The 11,778-nt window shown below is 40.6% G+C and overlaps 2 protein-coding genes across 2 annotated transcripts; both read left to right on the plus strand.

Annotated features, from left to right (window-relative positions):
- The first annotated feature begins 3,138 nt into the window (after positions 1 to 3,138).
- On the plus strand, positions 3,139 to 4,081 carry LOC112138305 (gastrula zinc finger protein XlCGF49.1-like). The gene has a single exon (XM_024260871.1). The coding sequence runs from the start codon at positions 3,184 to 3,186 to the stop codon at positions 3,937 to 3,939; it is 756 nt and encodes a 251-aa protein (XP_024116639.1). The 5' UTR covers positions 3,139 to 3,183; the 3' UTR covers positions 3,940 to 4,081.
- A 5,989-nt stretch (positions 4,082 to 10,070) lies between these two features.
- On the plus strand, positions 10,071 to 11,243 carry LOC118598290 (zinc finger and SCAN domain-containing protein 2-like). Its single transcript, XM_036210920.1, has one exon. It carries the CDS (start codon positions 10,130 to 10,132, stop codon positions 11,033 to 11,035), a length of 906 nt encoding a protein of 301 aa, XP_036066813.1. The 5' UTR covers positions 10,071 to 10,129; the 3' UTR covers positions 11,036 to 11,243.
- Positions 11,244 to 11,778: the final 535 nt, after the last annotated feature.

Raw genomic sequence — 11,778 nt, forward strand, 5'->3', positions numbered from 1 at the left:
TTGGACAACCTGTGCAACTTCTGTAGGGTTAAGGAATCGCCTCATACTGCCAGTAGAGCAGTGTTACTTTTGACGGAGAATTTTAATTAAGTTTTAGTCATAGTCTTTTGACTAAAATAGGGTTTATTTTTAGTCGGATTTTGATCATGTTGATTCTATTAATTTTAGTCAAATTTTAGTCGTCTTAATTACAGTAGATATTTAATCGACTAAAATATTAAATAAAGATAAAGCATTTTAATGAAATTTACTATGATCACATGAATAACAGACAAAATTTTACTAGTAAAAAAAAAATTTTCACTTCACTTTGTTTTCCAAACTTGTCTTTTTTGCGAATTCAGCTTCAACAACTTAAAATACATTAAAAGAATAAATAAATTATAAATCCATCCCATTTCCAATAAGAAAGTGTCTTCGTGTCTATTCGTACATAATTTTCAAAAATCGTGCAGTTAGTGGTAAACTTTTTTCTTATTCTCACAGACCCAGAGGAAAGGGGTTAAGCGAACAGAAGGGGCAAACCAAGCCCTCAAAGAGGGCAGGTTCGGTGCACACTACATGCCAGCCCCCCAGGGAACAGAGCTTCAAGCATGGTCAAGCATGTCAGCCAGGGTCCCTGAGGTTAAGGTTAAACAAGCAAATGTTTCCTGAGTGCTGCCGTCTCTGCAGCTCGAGGCTCCACCAGGGGATGGATCAAATGTGGAGAACACATTTACACATTTAGGAGCGTGACAGTTAATGGGACTTTAACTTAAAAGTTTAATTTTAAATACGTGCGGCCAACAAAAAAAAAATCCAACCTTGGACAAACTTAATATACGTGCCGGAAATGCAGCAACGGGATCCTGGCTGCACGTACTACATGTGGACAAAACATGAATTTCCATCATATTCTGTGCTGGCCACATGTAAAAGTGTGTAAATAACATCAGCCTTATTATAAATGTCTGAACATGAAAAAAAAAACTTGTATTGAAGAGGTAGTCAAGTTTAAAAATGCATTAAAAAAAACATTCATTGGGGAGTAAACTGTCCAGGACACGTGTGAGCATGTTATATGTGCTTGACCAGCATGTATGTGGAGTACTGTATTACCACCGTCGGCCAATAGAGGGCGCTGTTGTCATGTAAGACGTGGTGGAGTTAGAGATTAAAACGTTGACCGATTGTTGATCTGAAGAAGCAGCTAGCGCTCGGAAATACACAACAACATCGATTTATAACTTTACAAATGTCATGATAAAACAATAAAACCAGACTTACATTTAAATGTAAACCTCTGAGCTTCAGAGCTTCACCCGCGTGAAGAAAAGCGCTTCTCCACCGCGCAGTACCGGCGCTAGTTAGCTTGGCGAGAGTAACCCCTTAAAACAACCATGCCAGATAATCCTACTCTTTAAAATGCCACAACCGTTGGAAGGGTCGGGGGAGAATTCGGATTCAGCCCAGAACGCTGAAAATAATCACGTTTGTATGTTTACCTTTGCTGGATTTGAGGATGGTTTGTCTGCAAACGTCGCTTCAGGTTTTCTTGTGTTTTTGCCCTTTGATGGTCGCTCCACACAACGTCTTATTGAGGGTCGTTTTAAATATTACATTTGCCCATATATATACTCTTCTTTTTCTACCTCGATTAGACATTTCTTCACCTATATCACAGACACGATTCATTTAATTAGCGTCTTCCCGGGCGGGCTGAAGGGCTCTGTGTTCTGATTGGATCGCTCTGCATTGGCTCCCGCCCTCCTAAACCAGCAGTCATTATGATTGGATGTCGTCTTCGAACAGCATTTTCATTTCGTTTTTATTCGTTGATGAGAAAGTCTATCAATTTAATTAAAGTTTTTGTGTCTGGGCGGGAGTTTTTGTTTCATTTTTGTTTCGTTTTCGTTGGGTGAAAAATGTCATTGACGAAGACGATGACGAAACTTTTTCGTCAACGAAATTAACTCTGCAGTAGAGATAATTATCAGCACAAAATCAGCAGGAGTGGAAAACCAGCCAAAAAAGATCAAGAGGAGAAACTTGAAATGACCTTCACATGTAACACCAGTCCTGTTGTGAGGGTTTTCTAATTGTTGCCACTGAAGTGCACCTGTTGTTAATTCCATGAACACCAATAAAGTTGAAATTGATTAACCAACCAGAACATTATCAGACAGGTTTAATTCAGTTCATGCCAGAACCAATAAAAAAGGTGTTCCTTTAATTTTTGTGAGCAGTATATTATATTCTAAATTTGTCTTATTTTTAAACTTTCGTCTTTCTTTTATAGTGAAGCACTTTGGCATGTTGTAAGCAGTTTTATAGGGCTATATAAATAAAGTTGATTAATTCATTCAAATATAGGAATGAATTAATTAAATCTGCAGCAAGAACACCACATTAAGAGGTTAAAGTCCAAGTCAAGTCACGAGTTACATTTGTTAAAGTCTGAGTTGAGTCTAAAGTAATCTAATTAATGACTCAAGTCTTTGTTGTGCGACTCTAGTCAACACCTCTGGTGGCTGGAATAGACTCCAGGATTTTCATGACCCTGAAAAAGATTCTGCGGATTGACAAAATTGATTTTAGTATGAAGGTTTTTTTTTTATTTCAAACAGTCTCACTGACTTGATTGAATTTTTAATTTGGCATTTAAAGATACAAAGAAATATAACAGAGCTCAAACTTTCTTGTATTTGTGTCTGTGCAGTCCTCCCTCAACACTGGGTGATAGAAGAAGAAGATCTCTGGGACCAACAGAGGAACTTCAGAGAGGATCAGAATTATCCAGAACCCACGCAGCCTAAAGAGGAACTGGAGGAACCAGAACTTCTACAGAGAGGAGAGGAACTGGAGGAACCAGAACCATCACAGATTAAAGAGGAACGGAAAGAGCCAGAACCTTCTAAGATTAAAGAGGAACAAGAAGGATTCTGCATCAGTCAGGATGAAGAGCAGCTTGATATGAAGCAGGAGACTGAAACCTTGATGGAGATTCCTGCTTTGCAGGAACATTTTGACAGTGAAGCAGATGGAAACAATCAGCAGAGCTTTAATGGAACTGATAGTCAGGATGAAGAAGGAAACCAACATGAAGAATCAACATCAACTCCAGATGAAGAGACAGAGCCACAGAACAGATTTCAGAGGAAGAGAAGAGACAGAAGTCATGTCCAAAGTGTGGCCAGCTCTCACATGTCAGAAGATCAGTGTGACTCTGATGTTAAAAAAAAGAGGAACATTTCTCTTAAGAAAAAAGAAAAGAGATTTTCCTCTGCAAGATCTGGTAACAGAACAAGAATTCCACACGATGTGTCTGTCCACATGAGAACTAAGTCTGATGAACAACCTTATGTCTGTACAGAATGTGACAGAAGCTTTAGTCATGCATCTTATCTTAAAGTACACATGAGAATCCATACAGGAGAAAAGCCCTTTTCTTGTAAAGAATGTGATAAAAGTTTTAGTCAAACATCTGACCTCAAAAAACACACGAGAACACATACAGGAGAGAAGCCTTTTTTGTGTAAAGAATGTGACAGAAGTTTCAGTCGCAAATCTAATCTCAAAACACACATGAGAACTCATACAGGAGAGAAGCCTTTTTTGTGTAAAGAATGTGACAGAAGTTTTAATTGCATAACTAATCTCAAAACACACATGAGAACTCATACTGGAGAGAAGCCTTTTTCGTGTAAAGAATGTGACAGAAGTTTTAGTCTAATATCTCATCTCAAAACACATATGAGAACTCATACAGGAGAGAAGCCTTTTTCGTGTAAAGAATGTGACAGAAGTTTTAGTCAAATGTCTAATCTCAAAAAACACATGAGAACTCATACAGGAGAGAAGCCTTTTTCTTGTCAAGAATGTGACAAACGTTTTATCGTAAAATCTCATCTCAAAAAGCACATGAGAACACATGGAGAAGAAAAGCCCTTTTTCGTGTAAAGAATGTGACAGATGTTTCAGTTGCATATCTAATCTCAAAACACACATGAGAACTCATTTAGGAGAGAAGCCTTTTTTGTGTAAAGAATGTGACAGGAGCTTTCATCAAATATCTAATCTTAAATCTCACATGAGAATCCATACAGGAGAGAAGTCTTTTTTTGAAAATAAGTGAAACTCACAGCAGAGGGTTCGTGAAGTAAAGACAATAATGGTTTAATTAGGAAGGCTCAAATATTTTTTTGACCTCATTTCAAGGTCCATGAAAAAAACACTTTTAATTAGTGAATTATAATGTTCGTTCCTCATTCTTCATTCATCTTCTTTTACAAATACTTGATAAAATAGTTGAAATGTCTTGTTTTGAATTTTGACAGTAATTTTGTTTATGTGGTAGTCCTTTATTCTGAGACTATGTTTTCTGTGTATGTGTGTTACCATGAGAACATTGCAATTCTAACACTTTTTATATGAGTGTATATTCCAATACCGTTTTTTTTTTTTTCTACATAAAATAATTACAGTTTATATTTTGTTGAGTCATGTTAGTAAATATAAGATTTGGGAAGCAATGATTTAGTGAAAGGAAGAGTCAGATAAAGAGTGACTGGTGTTTGTGTTGTTGTGATTCCTGTTTTGTATCAGAGATTAGAAGTGTTTCTCTGTTCTTTTTAGTTCTCAGTGTTCTGTCTCAATCTTTCCTGTGAAGAATAAAGTGGACGTGAACATCAGTCAGAAGTGTGGAGTCTTTCCCACAGTGTGGCTTTCTGCTGTTTGTTGGTTCTCTGGAGGTTCCAAAGCTGGACTCCTCAAGTCCAGTTCTGACTGCTGAACTCAGGACTGAGGTCAGATCACAGAGCTCCATCCAATCAATCGATTGTTTCATCAGTCAGTTTGACTCTTTGATGTCTTTCTTCAATCTCCCTGTTTCAGCTCTGAAACATCTCCAATTCTTCAGCATACACCACTTTCTGTAGCAGAGCAGCTTTTCTTGTAGATCTTCATGATCATCGTCCAGCTGTTCCAAAGGAACTGAAATCATTGGAAGTAGCAGTGTGAAGATGCTGTCCACTCACTCACTGAAATCACAATTTGTTCTGTTCTGCACACAGATTTGTTGTTGTTTTTCTAGAGATTTTTTGTTCTTACAATTGACTTTATATAAGAATAGCTGGACTGAGCAAGCCCCCCTACTTCCATGTTCCATATAGGAAGTACCACTGGGTTGCAAAAAGGCCAAAGTCTCATTGACTTCCATTTAGAAACAGACAGTTATTTCTCAGTCATTTTATATCTCAGAATAATCATTCTTCCTCTGCTGCTTTCTGCTTAACTTCTTTTTTCTAATCCTAATTTTCTTTAATGATTTTTTTCCATTATCACAAGTTATTAGAGTTATAAATTGACCAATCAGATGGCTCAATAAGCGTTTGTGGGTCTGACGTGGAACGTCTGGGGGGTTTGATTGACACATGACGGGTAGCCAATGGGAGCAGACTTCATCAATGAGTCCGTGAAGACCTTTTAACACCTACTTTACAATTCAACAATGTACCAATCATTGTCCTACTGTTGTTTTCCTCAATGGAATGTACCGATGCAGCAGTTTAAAACAACAAGAGGAGCATGCTGTCGACATTTTTAGATGAGGATTTACTCTGTAGAAATAGATTTCACTCTGAGGTTATGTGCTTTGGACTTTTTTGTTTGTTTAACGTTCATTTTTCTTTTTTTTCACTGTTTTGATTGTAGCGTATTAATTATAAGTTGCGTATCATACGGAATGGTACAGCTCCTCCATAAAATCACCAACCAAAGTTTCATCATTCACTTTTCCAGCTTGCAGCCTGAATTAGACGCAGCCGTCTGAGGAGCGCGAGACAAACTTCAATGTATGTTATCGTATTTTCAAACAGAAAAAAGATCCAGCTGTTCACTTGTTAGGATGGTTATTTATTTTAAATACAGCTGAATGCGCTTCTCACGTGCATCTGATCAGACTGTAACGTGGATCGCATGTGAAGAGACAAGTTGCTGCTGCTGCGGCGCGCGAGAGGTGGGGGCGCGCGCCGCTCTGCAGCGGCATCACCCAAATGCTCCTTTTATCTCGACAAAAAGGAAAAAATGTAAGTAAATCCCAAAGGACCACTGACAGAATCAAATGTTGGAATGGTTCTCCCTCAAAGACTTGAACAATGACTTGTACAATTCTCCCGAGCCGCCGTTATTAAACTAGAAGCTGTTTATATCCCGCTGTCTCGTTGTAGAGGCGTGGAAAGAGGCGGTGACTTACAATAAACTCACACCAGATTGGCGACAGTACTTCCTGTAGATTCCATGACTCATCTATGACTCACAGAGACTCAGGCCAATCACTGAAGATGGGTTGCAAATGGCGATAGCCGTTTCAGGAAGTGACAGTGAAAGCGGTGGCCTACTTTCACGATGAGTGGAGGTAATGCATTTCCATTGGGGGACCTCATGACTTGAGAAGTCCAGTATTTTTTACAGTCAATGGTTCTGACACCTGTCGTCTTGGTCCAATTCTGACCTCTAGAGGAAGTCTGCTGAGGTGCAGACAAAGAGACGACCTGGAGAAGGGCCCATTGACTGTATAAGAGAACTGGACTGAGTGAGTATGTCATCAAACATAGACAATATCAGTTGTGTTTGAGATCATGCCTGGATTGCGGTGTATGCTGGTTAGTTTCTTGCACCAACGTCACATGTGAGCTGTCATGAAGTATCGCGAGAAAGGGGCGGGTTCAAGGCGCCTTCCTAAGCCAGGACAGCCAGAAAATAGTTGCTGCGCTGGCTTCAAGCCGCCTTTATGACTACAAAACAATGCATTGTGGTAAACGGTGTCCACACAGTTCTTGTAGTTTGACATGAAATAATTGGCGCTAAATGAAGGAAATCCGGGCCGTGGTGTTGATGCTTTTGTACAAAGAAGAAAAAAACAAACCTTCACGAGTTGCAGCAAAAGTTCCATGTTTGTGAGGATCTTGTGAAGAACAGCTCAGTTCCAGATCACATTAAGATGTTTGATGTTTTCTTCATTCCAGGAAATCATCTCTGTCTCCTTTGATCTGCGCTGAGTCAGCACTTTCACTCCTTTTTCTTTAGACTGACATCTAACATTTAGGATTTATTGATCAATAAGATTTATTGACAGACAAGTAAATGTTTTGATCATCCGGTAAGTCTTTTATTTTGAAATTCTTCAAGGAGGATCATCATGGTGGATTTCTAGATCTGCATGAACTCATCCTAATTCCAAAAGAATCAAAGCCACTTCCTTGACTCTTCAATCAGCCTGAAGATCCAGGTTTGATCCAGGCTTCCTGTGGTGGAGGGGTCGTCATCTTGAATAAACTGTTGGTGGTTTGATTCCAGGAGGAAGCTCCTCCTTCCTCTCTCACACTGACGTTTCTGATGTTTAGACTCATGGTTCAACTGCCCATAAATTGTAGTTATGTTTCAGAACACTGAAGATCATCAGGGGTGTTCAGCTGGAGGTGAAGAATGAAACATTTTCAAACATCAGTTTTATTTATGTTTCATTCAAGTCTCTGATGAAGAGATTTGAGTTGTTTGTATTTATATTTATTCATTTATCCATTCATTTTCTTGACCGCTTCTTCCCTTTCGGGGTCGCGGGGTGCCGGAGCCTATCCCGGCTACTGATGGGCGAAGGCGGGGTACCCCCTGGACAGGTCGCCAGTCTGTCGCAGGGCCTCAACCACACACACATGCACTCTCACAATCACACCTAGGGGCAATTTAAAGTCACCAATTAACCTATGAGGCATGTTTTTGGATGGTGGGAGGAAGCCGGAGTCCCCGGTGAAAACCTACGCATGCAAACATGCAAACTCCACACAGAAAAGTCCCCAGTTGATGTTTTTCAGATCCCCCAGCAGGGATTTGAACTGGGGCCTTCTCGCTGTGAGGCAAGATTGCTAACCACTGAGTGTTATATAAAGTTATTTTCCCCTTTTTCTGGCTAAATGTTACTTTTTAAACATGCTTTTATTTTGAAAGAGCCAGTGATATAGAAACAATAGAAAGAGACTGAAGATGAGATGAGCAACCCCCCCTGGAATGCTCTCCCCTGTGCAGTGGACTAGTGGGGGAGGGACGGCTGAACCAATCACAGAAAGACTGCTGCAGTTTCCCTCCAAAAGGAACCAATCAGATGTTGTTGCTTGTATTCCTTTGTCTGAAAGTTTCCATGTGGAAGCTTCCAGAGTCTTTTCTGTTTGTCTGCAGGCTGAGCAGAACTGACTCCTGCAGGATCACAGGAACTTTCAGGGAAATCTCAAAGCAGGAGAAAAGTTTCTGTTTGGAGCTTTTTGCTGTGATTGTGAGACTAGCAGATGATCGGAGCTGCTGCTGTTCAGAGGACTTTGGTGTTTGTTGGAGCTGAAGATCTTCTGCAGCTGCAGGAACCATGTCTTCAGAACCTCTGGAAGATTCTTTCAGAGATCAACTTTCTTCTGCTGAAGAAACCTTCAGACTCTGTGAAGGAACCATCGTCCAGAATGAGAATGAGGAGCTCTGTGGTCAGAGCAGACTGCTGGATATCACCTGGAACCCGCAGCTTCAGCTCCATCACACAGGTATGTTCTCTGCAGACAAACATCCATCAACGTCTTTGTTTTCCTCGTCTGAGCTGCTATCTGCTGATTACTAAGCAGAGGAAAAGAAACTATCCAGGACTACCTCAGTCGTGGCAAACTAAGAGAAAAGAACTGATTAGTGCCGGCAGGTAAACATGTGGTGAATATGTGGAGTACAGAAAACTTCCTGCTTGGTGTCGCGATGCTTGAGTTCTTCTGATCGAAGCTGTAAGAGAACCACTTGTGCATCTTGTGGCGGTGCGTCATTCAAGCCCTGTTCATCAAAGTCCTGGCCGCTGTGTGCTCTAAGATTATCAGTTTTCTCAATGCCCTCTTTCTTCACAGCTTGGTCCTCTGAACTTCCCTCGTCTTCTTCACCTTCCTCACCACCAGTCATTCTTCCCACCACCATCTCCAATGTAAATTTTGAAGTTGCTGATCTATTTTACAACATAATTTCTGCACAGGATCAGCTTGAGTTCTTCTATCACCTCTCTTGTATTATTACATCCTGTTTTCTGGATGAATGTTTTAACTTCTGTTATTAAGTTTGGGGAAGCCCACCACTATCTGTCCTTCTGCATTCATTTTCTTAACCCAAACATTATCAATCTCTTCCTCATTATTGCTAGCACAATTATTCAAACACATCTTCAAAAGCAACCAGCTTCTTTAGCTGCAGATTGAACTAGTATATCAAAGAAAACTCAAACAATCAGAAAGACGGCCTCACAGAGAGTCCAGCATAAAATAAAGGCGGTGACAAATCCCTGCCGTCCAGGAGGAGGCTCCCAGAGAGAGACACGGTCCCTGTTAGGAAGGGTATGTGTGGATCAACCAGGCTTCATTGATACTGAAACAGACTGGTAGCAGACTGGAAACTTGAACCAGCACCACAGGGACACCCCGTGGATCAAATATAATCCCACCTCATGGCATAGCCAGAGATCTCAGAGAACCTCCAGGCCCAGGAAACCAATGCCTAAAGGACACAACCACTCCCAGAATAGATGGGGAAGGGAACAGAAGATCAAGGGGCACCTCTCAACTAGTGTGAGGAGTCACAAACGGGCAGACAGCTGGTTACACGTGCAGCAGGTTTATTACTTCAGACAGGAACGAAAGACAGCTGAAAGTCCACAAAGTTAAATCAGAGTCAGACATGCAGAGGTCAATCACAAGCATGGAGTCATTCAAGAAGAGAGTAGAGTAGTCAGGGTCCAGGTTAGGGTCAGGGCAGCCAACAACAAAACAGATGAAGCAGGGTCAGAAAGAGAAGATTAGGGTCCAAAATGAAACGCTCGGTAAAGCAGACAAAGTGGCACAAACAATACTTCATACTTTAGGTCCCCTTTAAGAATCAGGTGGGTGAATGTCAAATTGGAGTCAGGTGAGTTAGAACACTGGGGACTGGTAATTTTTTCTTTTAGTGCTTGACAACACAAAACTTTAAAAGGTAACAGAAAAAAAATCAAAGGTATCTTTTTTGTCTTTTTGTCCCTGCAGTCCTTCCCCAACATTTTGTGACTGAAGAAGACAATGTTTGCTATCAGCAAAGGAATTTAAGAATGGAACAGGAGGAACCAGAACCTCCTCAGGTGAAAGAGGAACAGGAGGAACCAGAACCTCCTCAGGTGAAAGAGGAGCAGGAGGAACCAGAACCTCCAAATATTAAAGACGAGCAGGAGGAACCAGATACCCCGCAAGTTAAAGAGGAGAAATGGGAAGTACCACAACTTCTACTGACAAAACAGGAGCAAGAAGAGTTCTGCATCAGTCAGAATGAAGAGCAGCTTGATCTGAAGCAGGAGACTAAAACCTTGATTGAGATTCCTACTTTTGATGAACATGTTCACAGTGAAGCAGATCTAAACAATCAGCAGAGCTTTAATGGAACTGATAGTCAGAATGAAGAAGGAAACCAACATGAAGAATCCACATCAAATGCAGATGAAGAGACAGAGCCACAGAACAGAGATCAGAGGAAGAGAAGAGACAGAAGTCATGTCCAATCTTCAAACAAGAGACTTGTAAAGTCTGATGAACGCTCAATAACTCATGAAGGAGAGAAGCCTTTTCTGTGTAAAGAATGTGATAAAAGTTTTCATTTTGTCTCTAATCTCAGAACACACATGAGAACTCATACAGGAGAGAAGCCTTTTTTGTGTAAAGAATGTGATAAAAGTTTTCGTTTTGTATCTAATCTCAAAACACACACGAGAACTCACACAGGAGAGAAGCCTTTTTTGTGTAAAGAATGTGAAAAAAGTTTTAATCAAATATCTCATCTTACAAAACACATGAGAACTCACACAGGAGAGAAGCCTTTTTCTTGTACACAATGTAACAAAAGTTATAGAAACAGGTGGGATTTAAAAAAACACATCAGAATTCATACTGCAGAGAACCCCCTTTTTTTTGTAAAGTTTGTGCAAAAAAATGTAAGTCTGTGCAAGAACTTAAAAGGCACATGAACTCATACTGTAGAGTTGCCTTTTGTGTATAAAATGAAGCATGATTTTTAATTGAACATTTAAGCTCAATCCAAATACTTTCCTTCTCCCTCTCTCTTAGCCCCCCTCCCCTTCAGTCACCCCTCTGTGCTTGCTCCAAATGGAGGGTGATGACAACACAGTGTTTATTAATTTGGTTGTGACTTTTTTCGATGATGTCATCAATGTCGCTGGTTTTATAACTTTAAAAAGGTCTTGCTACAACATAAAGTCATTAGGGCGACAGTAGCTTAGATGGTAGAGCGGGTCGGCCAATGATCGAAAGATAGGCGGTTCGATTCCGGCTCCCGCCAGCCAAAGGTTGTTGTGTCCTTGGGCAAGGCACTTAACCCTACTTGCCTCCAGTGTGGCTCCACTGGTGTATGAATGCTTATTTATGATTCGGTGATGGTCAGAGGGGCCGTATGTACTGGCAGCCACGCCTCTGTCAGTCTGCCGAGGGCAGCTCTGGCTACAGTAGTGGCTTACCATTACCAAGTATGAATGAGGTGTGAATGAATAATGGTAATATACAATGTAAGCGTTTTTAGCGTCTGAAAAAGCGCAGATAAATCTAATTTGTAATTGTTACTATTACCTACATTTCAATGTACAAAGAGAAGAATAGTGCTCTCAGCGCGATGCGGTTTGCTCTTGCGACAGTGGACTTTGGACCCTTCTGTTTGGAGTGTGAAACTTAAAAAATAATGATCCTGGACAGGACT

Source organism: Oryzias melastigma, unplaced genomic scaffold, assembly GCF_002922805.2.
Source record: "Oryzias melastigma strain HK-1 unplaced genomic scaffold, ASM292280v2 sc00300, whole genome shotgun sequence".
In the NCBI taxonomy this organism is placed as follows: domain Eukaryota; kingdom Metazoa; phylum Chordata; class Actinopteri; order Beloniformes; family Adrianichthyidae; genus Oryzias; species Oryzias melastigma.